At 40.6% G+C, this 15,138-nt stretch overlaps 1 protein-coding gene across 3 annotated transcripts in view; it reads right to left on the bottom strand.

Moving 5' to 3' along the window:
* Positions 1-510: 510 nt before the first annotated feature.
* LOC119026113 (diacylglycerol kinase beta) overlaps positions 511-15,138 on the bottom strand; it is a 121,333-nt gene continuing 106,705 nt past the window's right edge. For all 3 annotated transcript variants that reach the window (XM_037110228.1, XM_037110230.1, XM_037110229.1), the window contains 3 exons: positions 12,127-12,247; positions 9,842-9,902; positions 511-8,755 (listed from right to left, as the gene is read on the bottom strand). In XM_037110228.1, the coding sequence (XP_036966123.1) occupies positions 8,657-8,755; positions 9,842-9,902; positions 12,127-12,247 (281 nt within the window). In that variant the 3' untranslated portion in view covers positions 511-8,656. The remainder of the gene's footprint in view (positions 8,756-9,841; positions 9,903-12,126; positions 12,248-15,138) is intronic.

The following is a 15,138-nucleotide window of genomic DNA, read 5'->3' as shown; positions in this document are numbered from 1 at the left end:
ATGTTGAAGGAAAAGTTGCCAGTTTAAGTAAATGATCTGAATACTTCATGCACCACTTTGTAACGTTGTATTTCTGCTAACACTACATCAGCACAAGGTAAACTAAACTAACATATTGTAAGATGTTTCTGTTATTTTGTCCACCTTGGAACTCTGTCCAGCAGTCCAACAGGGAAAAGCATGTCTTCTTCAAACCATTGTCTGCTTGTTTGCTCACTCAGTCGCTCTCATCACAGATTTCCGAATGTGATTGTTTAATGTCATCAGGGATTCACAGTTGTTGTTGGATGTATTTGTCTTCAAACACTCCATTAAGATTAAAAATTCGGACGTCGGCCTCTATCAGGTGGCACTAACAGATAGCATCTAACACATTCTGATCAGATCACAAGTGAGTAAATAGATGTGCTTTGGTCCAATCCAAATCCAAACAGTTTACACAGAAATCCCAGAATGTCAACATGAATCTGTGAGCAAAGTTAAGAAAACAAGGACCAAATGCATATTTAACCATCGCTGTTTATTTGATGAAACGTTTCTTTTTTCCATCAAAATGCCAGCTAAGAAACAGTGAGGGTGACAGACTGTAGAGACAGACACAGGGCAGACTGCAGAGGCTGGTACTATTGATTTTCAGCCTCTTTCATCCAATCAGGTCCTGGACAGCATGGGGGACAGTCTGCCCTTGACCCTCTGTGGGCTGAGAGTCCCCTACCATACAGACCCTGAGGGAGAAGGTTCATATCACAGACATAGAGTTTATAATTAGATTAACTGTCCTCTCGGTTATATACAGTAGCCTCTCAGCCCCTGTAATAATCCCCTGAAGCTGTGTGATGACTCTGCTACTGCGATATCTAGTATCTGATTTCTGATTCACTCTGTAAACTGTCTCTCTCTGATTTGATGATTTAGTGTACATGTAGAGCAACTATATGCCGATGCCACCCAATACTGCCATTATGTCCCAGAATGAGAGCTGGATCGCACTGCACTGGTTGGAACTGTCTCGGAGAGACACATGTGGGGGGGAGATAGCCAGTGAGTGATTAGCTTATCTTAGAATAAAGATGGGAGGAAATGGGGCAAACAGCTTGACTCTCAAGCAAAGTTAGAAAACCTGCCAACCAACACCTGTAAGTAAGTAGAAATGTCAGAATCTGTGGTCCTGCATGGAGACCAACTATGATTAGATTCCTCAGCAGAACTGACAACGTGCATACCACCCATAATTCAGATTTGGTACTTTTCATGTACATTTCAAGATGGCTACCCTGACTGCTAACCTTACAGTCACACCACATAATATCCTAACTAATATTTTATTGGTTGTGTTACATAGTTGTAGCTGTTTGTTAGAAAGTGAAAACAGGTACAAACTGCATGTAGCTGCACCTGAGCAGGATCTGTTGTATCAGTGTTAATATTAGATTTAATGTAGATGTTATTAGTAGTGAGTGGTGAGAGGCACGTGGCCAGCAGTTGGTCAGAACTTCTCTTCTTTGAGCGAAGCTTCTTCTATTTTACATTTTAGGTTTGACTGCAGTTACCTTTGGAAAGTGTTGCATAACTTTTTCCGGAGCCAGGCAACAAAGACAGCGGTCAGCAGTTCTCAGAGGGTGAGACCTGAGAACTTCTGTGCGGTGTGAAAAAATAGTTACATCCTGAAGTCCACCGATTAAACAAAATACAACAGGCTGATTAATGATCTTCGTAGGCGAGAGTTTAAATTAATACAGAGCCAGGCTGGCTGTTTATCCCTGCGCCTAGTGTCATGCTAAGCTGAGCTAGTTTCCTTCTAGCTGCAGCTCTATATTTAAAGCAATGACATAACAGTGTCATCAATATTTTCATGCAACTCTCTCCAATGTCAAGTTAGTCTCTCCTGGGAGAATTACACCAGCATTCAACCTGTTTAAAAATCAGCTTACCTGGGTTACATACTGCATTTCAGGTTCATTTTTCTTGTTTGGTTGTTCATTGTATTTGGTCTTATAAATAATGTACCTGATAGATATATTCCTATACAGATATTTCTGGTGTGACAACAATACACTGCATGCTATTTAAAAAAAAAAGAGAGAGAGAGAGAGAGAGAACCATCACTGTGAGACTCCTGATCATGGTCGGATGTCTTCTATCCTCTTTCCTAATTTGCGCTTTAAAAATCATATAGGATGTCATCCCTCGAGAGACAAATGTTTTTAACATGTCTGGCTGTTTGGATTATCTCATTGCTGAACCTGGTGACCTACATGGGCCTAATGAATGTCAACCAGTCAATTATCCACTGTCTAAATTGTAGCAAAAGAAAACAAGCGATAAGTCTGCTGATAAATTAGGTTTCTTTTTGTGAAAAGGTCCAATGACTGACGCCATACTTAGTATCAACTAGTATTCAGTGTTCATTCATAAAACAGTTTACTTAAAACATAGACTTGAAGTATTTTTCATCTAATTATATTACATAGTAGGTTCCATGTAGTGTCACAGATTTTTTTCTGTCATGTTGATTCTCTGTGTATATAGTAAATAATATTAGATATAAAATTATGGGTAACTCCTACACAACATGAAGTTGTTTTCAAGTGTTTATTGTTCAAGTATTATACATAAACGCATTTCTACTTGATTATTCTGTCCTCTGTAATATATCACACATCTAGTCAACTTTAATTTATGCACAGACTTGACACTTAAGAAAATATGTGCCTTTGTGTTGATTTATGTGATGACCAATGTACATGTAATTAAATTACCTGCAGCAAACGCTACACGCAACGTTTGATTTTGAGTGTTCTTTTTGTCCAAACACTGTTAGAAACACACCTGTGAGCAGTACTGTTGCACTGGGTGACATGTTGCTTCATGTTGTTACACATTCTTCATTCAGCTTCTACAGAAAACTCAGAGCTCCACATGTGTATTAATCCGCAGCTGGAAAGACTACAAAAGACTGCAGTGATCAGCTGTTTGTGGAGATTACTGAGCCTATAAAAATCAAATACAGGCAAGAGAGACGGATTTACACATTGTACGTTCTGGTCTTTTTTCATAGGGTTTACTGCCTTATTTTGAAAGAAAACCCTAACCCTAACCCCTTTGAAACTCAGGAAACCCAGGAAACTCAACCTACAGATAAAAATGGACACCTCCTTAATAAAGGCCAGATCAGCGGCAGCAAATTACATCAGCCCATTACCCTGAGTTCTGATGCTAACTGAAGGTGAGGATGACACAAACATGCTGAGTTAGCACACATTGATAAAACTGTCTGTGTTTTGTTTGTCTGGGGGTCAGCCGTTGACCATCGGGGTCAAAGCAAATCCTTTTCAGTAATTTACATTCATCATTGTGCCTACGCCACGTGGTGATATCTACTATATCTGCTCTTCTCTCGTGAGCCCTGCGAGCACACGGCCGGTCCATTTATCTGTGAAGGCAAATTGCTTTCACATAGCACAGGAATAGACATGACTTGTGACACACATTGGAATTTCACACAGACACACTCTGCGTGGGCTTTTCGTGATGCTAATCCCTTTGATTGGACAATAAATTACAGATGGATAATGCAATATTGGAAACTTCATCTGGGAATTGTACTTTCTTTTTTAATGTAACACAATAGCTTCTTAACCGTCTTCTTCTTGCACATGATCATAAACATGCAGGAAAAAAAAAGAAGAAAAAAAGAAAAGAAAACCACAACAAATAAATTTAGCGGATAGTTTGAATTTTTTAAGCAAAGAAATAAGTTTGAATAGTCTGATCCACACTCTGCGTTTTGTTCACTCTCCTTTTGTTTCAGCAGGCATGCGGTGATGAAAGTTAACTTCAGGTAAAATGTTGTAAACAAATATATACAATTGTAATATAACTGTCTAAAACCATTCTTTCAATAAATGTAAAGTAACTGTAAACATGCACACTTTTCTCACTGAGTTCTCTTGGCGCCCAGGCTCCATTTGGGACAACTACAGTTTGAGCAGACAAAGATTATGGTGTGCTGTGTTTCTTCTCTGGTGACATCCACAGTGTTGATGAAGTATTAAGGTCATGACAGATATGTTACATGGCTTTTATTTGCTGATGTTGATGCTGTTTGTAGGGAACAAAGATCCCACCTGGGCGCAGTAAATATCGACACTGTGTTAGGATACACTGGCCTGCGTTCATGGGGCCTGGGTGCCAGAGTTCATGGCTCAGTGTATTTTAAAGGGAACCAAGGTCTAAAGGCATCAAAGCCTGACCCTACAGTGGAGCTCAGTTTGTACCATCAGAACATCTCAGCAGTCTCCCTCTGCCCTGCACTGTCATAGCTTACATTTCAGCAGGGTGCAAGACAGTTTTCCACAAACGTCTAACTCACATCTCAGAGATCATTTGAGTTTTAACATTCACAGATTTACATTCTCTTTGAGTTTTACATTTAGAAGATTTCAGCGTGTGTTCGCTGGCCTGGATAAAGATCAGATTTTATGTTACTTTCTGGAACATGAAACTCTTGACCCTAGACAAAGCGCGTGTGATGAAATAATCTCAACTCAAGGTCCATCACTTTCACCTATGACCTTTTTCTGAGGCCAATATATTTTATAAAGAATTATGTCTGATAAATACTGGTTGATTCCTTTTTTATTTACATAAACACTTCTTAAAACTGCTCAGAATGGGACATTTGACAGTTGAAAAATGTATTTGATACTAATTTGGTACTAGAGAAGCTGTTTTTAGCTCTGCATGGCTCTCAGGGTGGTAATGCTGTTTTTGTCAACACTTCGGTTGAGACTAAAATATCATTACTGGATGTACTGTCGTGAAATTGTGTACAGACATTCATGGCCATCAAAGGATATCTCCTAACTCCTCCCCTGACTTTCCTGACTTTAAATTTGGACCCAATAAGATAAACTGCAATAGCTCAATTGATATCTTATTTTTTCATCCCGGCCCAACATCAAGTCAAAGTTTTAACTTGTCCAACACTTTGATAATTTTACAAAACTAATGAGAACACCAATGTCCTTAGTTTCACTTTGTGTTTTGTGCAAACATGAACATATTAGCATCGCAAGCATTAGCGTGCTTACATGCGACAGTACAATGGAAAACATGGCAATCATTATTTGTTCAGCATGAACATGTATAGGTTTAATTTGAAGTTCGAAGGGAACAAAAAAAATTATAACTGCTAACTGATGCTAACTACACTGTTTGCTGTAGTTATCCTTGGTTAAGTGGCCAAGAGGCGCTATAGCAGACTGAAGAGAGCCTGGACCATGAACTCAGATCACAGAGGGATTAATGAGGCAATTAAGCTCATTTTAGTTTAGTGTAAGGGAGAAACATAAATTCAAACACGTCGCCTACAGTTTTATTTATCTGTTTAGTAAGAGAAAATAGGTGTAAAAATATTTCCTTTCTTGACATTTTGTCTGATTAGCGAACTCTCCGCTGGCATATACAGCATCTCCAAGCTGAAACTACAGGGGCTATGGGACTGTTGCCTCTTATGGTACAGAGCTGTATTTGGAGACAGGAGGGGGCTAGCTTGTTAGCATGCTAACCTCACTCAACATTTCTGCGACACAATACATGGACGTCTTTGACATACAAATTAAATTAAAATATTGGCCATATCTTACACATTGCTCTTAACATTGGCAGCGTGAGCATGTCAGCCTGCTGATATAAGCATTTACTCACAGCTAAGCGCAGCCTCATTGAGCTGCTAGCATAGCTGTGGACCTCAAACTCACAATTCCCTGTCCTGCAGTTTCTTTTCAGCCAGCACATGCGTTAATACAATATATCTGTAATAAGGCCTAGCTCTACTTTCAACAAATATACAAGCACTTCAGAGAGCTCCATTCGCTGATGAATGGACGGCTCTGAAACAGTATGTGAACTATGAGATTATTTTGTCACACATTCTGTCATTGTGAAGCTTATGCTGTTCCTGTCTTTTTCTAAAAGCAAGTCAAGTTGAGAAAAGAGGACAATACAACAGTAGATTCAAATGTAAAATGATCTGAATTAGACAGAGTGGAAAACTGCCTTCAGAGAGCGAGCATGGCAGCTCTATACAGTGAGGAATACTGATCTGAACCCCTCTAAGCTAACATTTCCACAGTAATAACAATGATATATTAAAAACACATTCGTGTGTACAGTATATGTGAGCTACACCTACTTTCCAGGAATATACATATACTCTGTCTGCACATACTGTATAATATAATTTGCCATATTGTGGGGACAGTAATATGAATACATTCTGTATAAACACTGAACTAAGCTCATCTGAATGATACATCCATCTGCCATCTTCTCTGGTTCAAAACGCAATCCATCCCATTTTGTCTGTTTGTTCTTCATTACCGTCACATCTTCATTTGGCGTAGTCCGACGACAACTCATGAGTGCAGTAGGGGCAGGCTCTGGGATTTGCACTCTGACAGCACACTTGACATTGTGAGTTGATGTTTGACACAGTAATTAGGCGTAAGGTTTCACTGGAGGAGAGATATACCCTCCCTGAAATAGAGGGATAAATTTAGTTCCCCTGTCAATGCTGTGGTAAATAAAAACCCTGGGGGCCCTCTGTTATACCCTTGAGAGGATTTATTTCAAACCTTGACCCACTTGAAGTGTCCGATGGCGTTTGCTGCACAGGAGCTGCTGTCGATTCGATTTGGATGGTCGTGTTGTTCACCAACCACAGAGGAGTTTCTTGAGAATAGCAAAGATTAAAAGCAATGGCTGTGGCTACATGGACAATAATTCCTAAATCAGATCGAAATCATTCTTATTACGGATTTCAATTAAACTGTTTAATATAACTTCTGCCTGCTGAGAAGGGTCTAATCTGCTGAAATATCACAAAACTACAGTTTTCAAGATGGAACAACTGATTGTTTCTGTGCCACAGAACTACTCTGCTTTGCTACTGCCATGTTTTTGTCTCTGTCAGAAGCAATGTTAACTAATGCATCGGTTCTCAACCTGGTGGTTAGGACTAGAGCATGGATCCCGGGCCCTTCATCCAAAATTTCAGAAATGATGCCTGGGTTCAGGTCAGGTTTAGTCGCCTCATTTGACATGGTGCTTTCTGCTTTGATGTAACTCCAGTTCTGTATGAGTTTGGTGTAACCGTAGGTTTGACATATATGTGTATCTTATTTCACTTTATATCTGTGTGCATAGAACAATGCTTTTCAATGGACATCTACACTGTACATGCCAGTGCTCAGGGTAAACAGTCAAGCTGTAACCATGGTAATAAATGCCTGACAGGGTAACACTCAGTCCTTCACCAACATAAATGTCGGACTCTGTCTCAATCGGACAGGAATTGCAGACTCTGATCCGATTTTTCTGGGCTGTCTGAAAAGGTTGAGAACCACTGACTGCCAACCACAATTACTCCTCCATGTGAGGTGGAGATGCACAGAAAGAATATATCTATTACAACCAGAGAGAAAGAATCCAATTGTGTGATAATTAGATGGTAGTATTTTCCTGTTGAGCAGATTATTGAAAGTTCACACCACCCCTTTCCGATCTGGCTGAATCCCTTTGAAAACTGATAAAGATTAGGTCGGACTGAATCAGTCGCATTTTTTATTCTGATTGGGCAATTATTCTCATTTCTATTTGTGTACAGGGGTCCACGTAACACAGCTATTGTCTCAAATCTCTACTCTTAATCTAAACTCCATCCAGTCATGTAGAGATAAGTGTGCACGGCTAGGTAGGTCCTTCCTCTGCCTGAGGTCTAGAGCCAGATCATCTAACAGCCTGCAGACATGGTTTGAAGGATGTTTTTGTAGGCCAGTGATGCTGAGAGGCTAAAATCCCTGCGTGTTTCCAGCTCTCTTCCTCTCTTTCAGGCCACTGTTAAGCCCCACTGCCATAACCCACAAACAAAATAAGTCAATAATGGATGAGGTTTTCCACTCCTCTCCTCGGCTGTACTGTGCTGTCAGTCTGTGGGGAGGCCCTGGAGTGAGCGCCCTTACAAGCAACCGCTCTTTCATTATTCATACAGGTGTTTTAAAGAAGAGGTGGCTCTTGCTCTATTTACTCCCTGCCCTTGTAAACAACCATGATTACTGCCCCGCCACCCTCACTTTCTTCCCTTTGTTACTGTAGTGTGTTGAAGCGCTTCCTTTCTCCTTCATGCAACCTCTTTCTTTAACTCACCATCCCCTCACTATCACTTCCTTTATCCATTCAAGGGCTTTAGGGAATCCCAGCTTCCAAAGTCATGTTTAGCAGGCAGTGCAGTACTGGCATATGGCTGAGTTTTTTGGGCAGGGGGCGGCTGGGACTGAGAGACTTGGCTGCTGCAAGTGGCTGAGACTAAATCCATGACTGGGATGGAGACAAGACTAGCGGGTGATGGTTACACAGGAATAGGTCGATACTGTAGACAGATAGTCATTTCATTTCGGGTGCCATCATTGCAGCTTCCTTTGGGAATTAAATATTTGTAGGCATCCTGACTTATGGAATGTTCCATTTGTTAACTCCAGCCTGGGAACAGTTCACCAGTCATCTGATGGAGCTGCCTATATGGTGGGTGGCATGTGTGTGTGCCTATGTGTACTGTATGTGTGTGTATCTGCGTTTGTGTGCACATGCATGTGTCCTAATCCCGGCTCCGGTTGCGTTTCTTGAAGAAAAAGAATGGCGTCTTCTGTGGCGGGCCCAGTAAAATGGGGACCTGGTTCTTGTGTGTGATCCTGACCTGTAAGAATCAAATAAAGAAGGACACAATAAAGGTAAGGTGTGTACACCAATCTGCTCTCAGTTTACTGACTGCTGCAAAATCTCTCACTGCAGCCTTGGAAATAACTCACATAACAAAATAACAAAAAGCTTTTTTATGTTCTGCCTCCATGAAGGTCCACTATGCCAAAATGAAAAATGATTGAAATGCTGCGAGGATGAAGAGATAATCATTCATTTCCTCCTTTCTTATCAAGAATATAGGCAGTCAGTGATATCTGCTGGCACGACTTTACTGGAGGTTAAGGCCAGTGGTGTGCAGAGGAGGATAGACAAATGCATGGAAATGAACCAAAACAGGACAAATGCTGAGTTCCTGTTCTGGATAACAGCAGACTTTATCAGTTGTCAAGGATAAGTGGCAGCCCACTTACATCCGGCGGACTCTTAGAAGACTCTAAAACCCTATACAGACTGACACAGTGGCACAGGTCAAACCTGAGGTGCTGCTTATATCTGAGTCCTGAGTTCATCCGGATGGCATCAGTCTCTAACTTCATTCCCTCCAAGAGTGGTAACATTACATGTCCCAAGAGGCAGTTTTGTAGACACCAACTCATATGGTGGTCCAGAGTTACTTTTTTGGTTGGATTTTGATGTTTAGTGAGCAAAATATGTGTAAAAATATTTTTGTCAGGATTTTTGTTTGTCTAGTACCTCTTGTGCTACAAAGTGGTATCAAAGACGGGATCGCCCGAAGCTAGCTGGTTAGCATGCTAACTTCAGCAGACATATCAATACAACACAGCAGCAATACAGTGCATTAACATTTTTGACATAATGTCCAAACTCTTGACCAGACTGCAAAACATAGTATGCGGATTTATGAATCTAGCATGCATTTGGTTATAAAATACAAAAATCCTAAGGAATGGGAGCCTCTGGACCAAATGCCTCGATGAGGTCTCTTGAACCCAAAGGGGTCTTTAATGTACAGTATTATTTGGGCAAGGGTCTCCAATGCGACATGTTTTAGACCCTATGAGAATCCCTTTCTTTAAACAATTGTTCAAGGTGCTAGCAGTGATTGAGATGTGACTCTCACCGTGCAAGGGGGCTGCATCCAGGGCTCGCCATCGATCTGCATGGGCAGCCGCCGCGATGTCCTGTGAAGAGAAAGGAGAGAGAGAGAGAGAGAGAGAGAGAGAGAGAGAGAGAGAGAGAGAGAGAGAGGGAGAGAGAGAGAGAGAGAGGGGGGGAGGATAGGGTGGGGTTGGAGGTTGTGAAGGTCAAATCACACACACCTCTGAGGCATGAGAGGCCTGTTCACACTGTCCCAGGACGGGGTCAAACACTGCACCCTTTGTTCCCATGAGACCCATTCCCAGACAGGCCCCCACTCTTTAAACTCACAGAGCCACTGTACACACACAAACACACACACACACGCACACACTCACGCACACACACACACTCTCAAAGTTGGTTTAAGACTTTCATGCATGCCTCTCTGGCTAGAGAAACACAGTATGGGAGAATGACCGTGATGAATGGCCTTTTAATTCTGGTCTAGGAAAATATTAGGGGCAGTTTGCTGAACAAGTGAGAGAGCGACTTGTAAATGTCACTCCTTTGGTACAGTAACTGGCTCATTTCAGAGCTACATGTGCTGAGTTTGGAGGATCAACAAAAACATCTGGTCTTCAGTCACTGTGTTTGAATAGAATTTCATTTAAAAGTGAATCCAGGCTCAAATATGCTAATCATATCAGATCATTTATATGTTTATTTTGGCCAGTTTTAAACATTTGCTAGCACCTAAATCTTGCATATGGTGACTAAAAAAAAAAAAAAAAAAAGATAATAATGGAAGGTTCTCCAATCAGCTTTTGTTTTTTGAGAAGGCTAAAGCAGTTACAAGCTTAAATAACATTCATTACCTGTAGCTACAACCTTAAAACAAGAGGAGAAACATAACACACATGACTCAATTAAATAATAAAGTATTTTCTCCAAACTCTCGAGGTCCCAACAGAACTATTAAGTTCACGTTCAAGTTGGCTACTTTATTGTCATGTGTACAACAGCAACAATCAGGTGCCAATGAAAATCTTCAGGTGTACACACAAATATGTATACTGTGATGGATCAACAGCTTATGAATATGTAGTTTCTGTAGTTTAAGAATGTGTAGGTATTAACGAATAGTACAACAATGCCAATAAAAGGTAAACAGTAGGTAAGCTTGCTTTTACACTGTGACATTTTAATTTGGACACATCAGATGATTAATTATGTTTCATATTCAACGTTCAAATAAATGTGATGGTTGCAGAGACCACATACAATATTGCAACAAAAAATTCCCTGCAGCCCAAAGGGCATCTTCCACATAGATCATACACCTGTTCTAGAGGAGCATCTGTTAAACTGTTGACAGGACACCTCAAACTGTAAACAAGGTCAGACTCTTTTTATTATGAATTTTTGAGCCGTAGAGGTTTTATATTTCTGAACTTTCATCAGACCCAGAAAAATGATGAATGAAAATCTGTAATGTCATCAGAACGTAAAGCCTGTGAGATGAGTGGGAACTTGTGGGCGGGGCCAAGCAAGGGAGACACTACTGCACATTTTAAGTGGGTGCCAAATGCAGGAAGTAAACCCAGAAGCTGGTAAACTTTTTTTGTGTTTGTGCCAGGTGAGCAATTGTCATTGTTGATCCTCCCATTCTGCATCTAGTGTACTACATGAATCTATGGTTAGGGGCCAGAAACAAGTGACAGTGACACAGATAGTGGACATGTATACAGTTCACTTTGTACTGCCTTGTGTATCTTCTGCATTTTGTTGGTTCATACTGTCCACAAACAAGTGTCCATCACAAGTGACAGCGACAGACAACAGTAGCTTAAAATGAGATATCTTCAACCTGAATGGTCCTTCCTATCACAAAAGAGGAAGTAAGGGTAAGAAATTCATTGGCATCAGCTTTATGTGAAAGCAAGTAGTCATTGAACTTGGCACTAACGCTAGAGAGGGATAATTTGTCATTCTGGGATTGCGAGTCAGTCCTCGGCACCACCAGCTCACTTAGTAGAGCACGCAGTTGGAATCTATAATTCATAAGGTACAGGCATGTTATTGTTTGGATACTGCAGGGATTTTAGCCTTCAAATGGGCAAAAACACTCAAAATGAATACATTTTTGATTATACATGGATAAAGTGGAGATCCATTTTGTGTAGAAACAGCTTCCAGTTGGTTGACCAGAAGGAAGATAAAGGCAGGGGAGGGAGGATAGAGACGCGAGACAGATGAAGTGGAAGATGGAGAATGATGACGAGAAGGTGACAGGAGGGAGGAGGATGGATTGAAAGAGATTCTCACCTGATGGTGACGTTGGCACACTGAGCCAGTCTGCGTCCTGCACTCTTCAGCCCTGTGTAGATCTGTCCCATCTCTATGGCCCCTTCCAGCCCAACCACCTCCAACAGCTGGTCACTGAAGTCTGGATGGAGAAGGATACAGAGCAAGCTTTAATTTTTTAAATCAACATATTTTTTTATTTTTTTTTTTTTTACATACAATTAACTGAACTAATAGTATTTTTTTTTTAAAAAAAGTTATGGTAGTTGCTTGAGGAAAAAAAGCCCTTTCCCCCAACTGCCAAGACCTGGATTAAATCACCAGAAACTGTGTTTCCAGCTTGGCCCCATCAAACATGATTTATTCTGATTGTGTGGAGCTGTTGCAAATGATAATGATAATCAGCAAATATGGAAAACAAGATTGACCAGGATACTAAGGCGAATCTAAGGTGTATATGGTGATTAAACACAAACAACAGACCTCTGGGGGAGGAGAGGTTTGGACTACGATCTCCTTTGGCATGCATTCAAACTTTGAACTGCTGCTGGAGGCACTGATTAAAAGATGCTTGCACTTCTGGATGCTACTGTCCCATGAAAGCCTTGTGTGTGCATATGAACCCAATTTAAATTTGTACTTTTAAGTTTGCTTCGAATGAAGTGAACACCTGAGCCTCTTATTCTGGAAACTGGGTAACTTTTTTCAGTCTTTACACATCTACTTTAGCTGTGTGTAAATGAATATTTAATTATATTTACTTCATAATTGTTATTTATCATTAAAAGAAAACTACTGAGCATATTCTTGGAATGCCAATAGTGACTCACTCTGGCTGGTTAATTCATCATATTGACATTCTAGGATAAAGGTTGGATCTTGTCTCTAAACACAGGAGAACAGAAAGATAGTAGCAGTCCATTTTTGTCATTAGTTCCTAATGACTACAACATTGCTCAAAGATTTTAGATCATCTTGTGCACTTAATTGTAGGTTACTTTCAAAAGTACTTAGTTGAAGGAAACGGAAATTGACTTACAAAAAAGGGCACCGTCTCAACGCGATAGGTAATGACGCACTTAAAGCAAACAAATGCTTATTACACAACTAATAGTGATGCAGGAACATTATCATTCTGCTAGAGTTGTGTTTCTTACTACCTGCTCCTGGCCAACTCCAATATTCACTCTCAGCACTGGTTTTGGTCACTACCCACTCCTAAGGGAACTATCTGACTTTTAGCAGCTGAACTTCACACTGTAAACTAGCTAAAACTAGTGTCCAACTCTGTCTGCTGTTTGGTACTGAGCAGGTGGTGTACAGTGGGTTTGTCAGAGCGTTATATCTGAAAAGAGATGCATTTCAAAACAACAGCAATTTCTGCGCTCTGGTGAGGCTGAACCAAAACAGTAACATTGTACAAAACAATGAGGTGAAGCTGCAGAGGGGAGCTGCAGATTCAGGTGTTAACTCTCTGATTCATCACTAAAAATGGTTTAAACACTGTCATTTGATGTAACGTTTTGTGTGACTGAGAGATGTGACACGCACAACCACACAGTGTCATTCATGGCTGTAACATTTATGCAGTATTCGAACACTCGCTCACCTTTACCTCCTTCCTTTTTGTCTCTGCCTAACACACACAACATGTCCTGACAAGCTCGATGAGTTTCACTAAAAACAGCAGAGCGAAGGAGCTGTTCACTATAACTCTGGTTCAAACCTTTAAACACATCGTGCCTCCTCATTATTTTTTATGACTTCTCCTTTGTGTTCTTTCACTGCCTTGATACGTGTGATGCCTAATAGTCAATATTTACAGACATAATCTTAAAGGTCACTGATGATGTCATTTGACATTTCACGTATAATATACTTTAGCTCATGCATTACCTAATAGTCCAGGGAAATGCTATGTGTGTGGCCCCAGCAACTTCACAGGTTTTTACAAATGCTTTAGGAAATGAATTATTAGAGACAAATGTGAGAAATGTTTCGTCTTCACAGCCAGAGTGATAATTTGTGAGGTGTTACAGCAGAATGAAATCTCATACAACTGTGTTGGTGGCAAATCATCTACACTAATTAACTGTGGCGGTGTGCGTCTTGTCCAAACATGGGAACAGGAACCAGCTCCATGAGCTGACCAGGCTGACAAAGACTACAAGACAACAACTAGATCTTCCCATTTTACTTACACCAACAACCTCTCACTCACAGTCGTCAAATACATCAGCTTGGTCAGTGGCCTTAAGCCTCAAATTATGATGCTCTACCTACCCGCATGTGCAGGGCTTGGCGGTCAAGTTAGCATTAATACATAGACAACATGTCTAGCTAGTCTTTCAAAATAAAGCTTGCTGACAAACAGTTCACATATTTTGAGATATTATGATTTGGGGTTTTTGTTAATGTTGTGAAGTGATCACAGTTTGGTAAGGCTTAGGCACCAAAGTTACTTAGTTTAGGAATGGATCATGCTAAGAACCAAATAACTACATTCAGTCACATCATTTACGTAACTTATAAGTAACCTACTCACGTAACATAACACAAATCAGTCTGAACTCAAGGTCACACACAGGACGCAAACTCAGTCTCTGTATATGACCCATCCGACCACCTCGTCCACCCTGATTCTGACTTTCCTCTTTCGTCACTCCTGCACCAGAGCGCCACTTCAAGATCCATTTTCAAGGCCATCCTCAGAAAAGCAATCATATAGACTGACTGTGAAAGCAGCTTATGAAACCCGTTTTTAATGTCTTCAAAATAGAAAAAAGTCCATACCGGAAGGAGGCTGGGGACGGATGGTTTGGTCAAATAAGCACAGGACTTTCACCCAGGAAACTGCTATCTGTGTCCAGTGTAAAAGCAATAGTCAACAGTGAGTTATTCTCACATACTAATGTATTTAAGTTGAATTAGGAACATAATGAAACTATGTTTCTTACAGAAGTAACATAAACGCATAGTTATTTCAAGTCAAACCACATTGTTTCCTTAACCGAACGATAAGTTTTCTTGCTT

This window comes from Acanthopagrus latus, chromosome 9 (genome assembly GCF_904848185.1).
Source record: "Acanthopagrus latus isolate v.2019 chromosome 9, fAcaLat1.1, whole genome shotgun sequence".
Taxonomy (NCBI): Eukaryota; Metazoa; Chordata; class Actinopteri; order Spariformes; family Sparidae; genus Acanthopagrus; species Acanthopagrus latus.
This window is presented reverse-complemented; position numbering and strand designations above follow the sequence as displayed.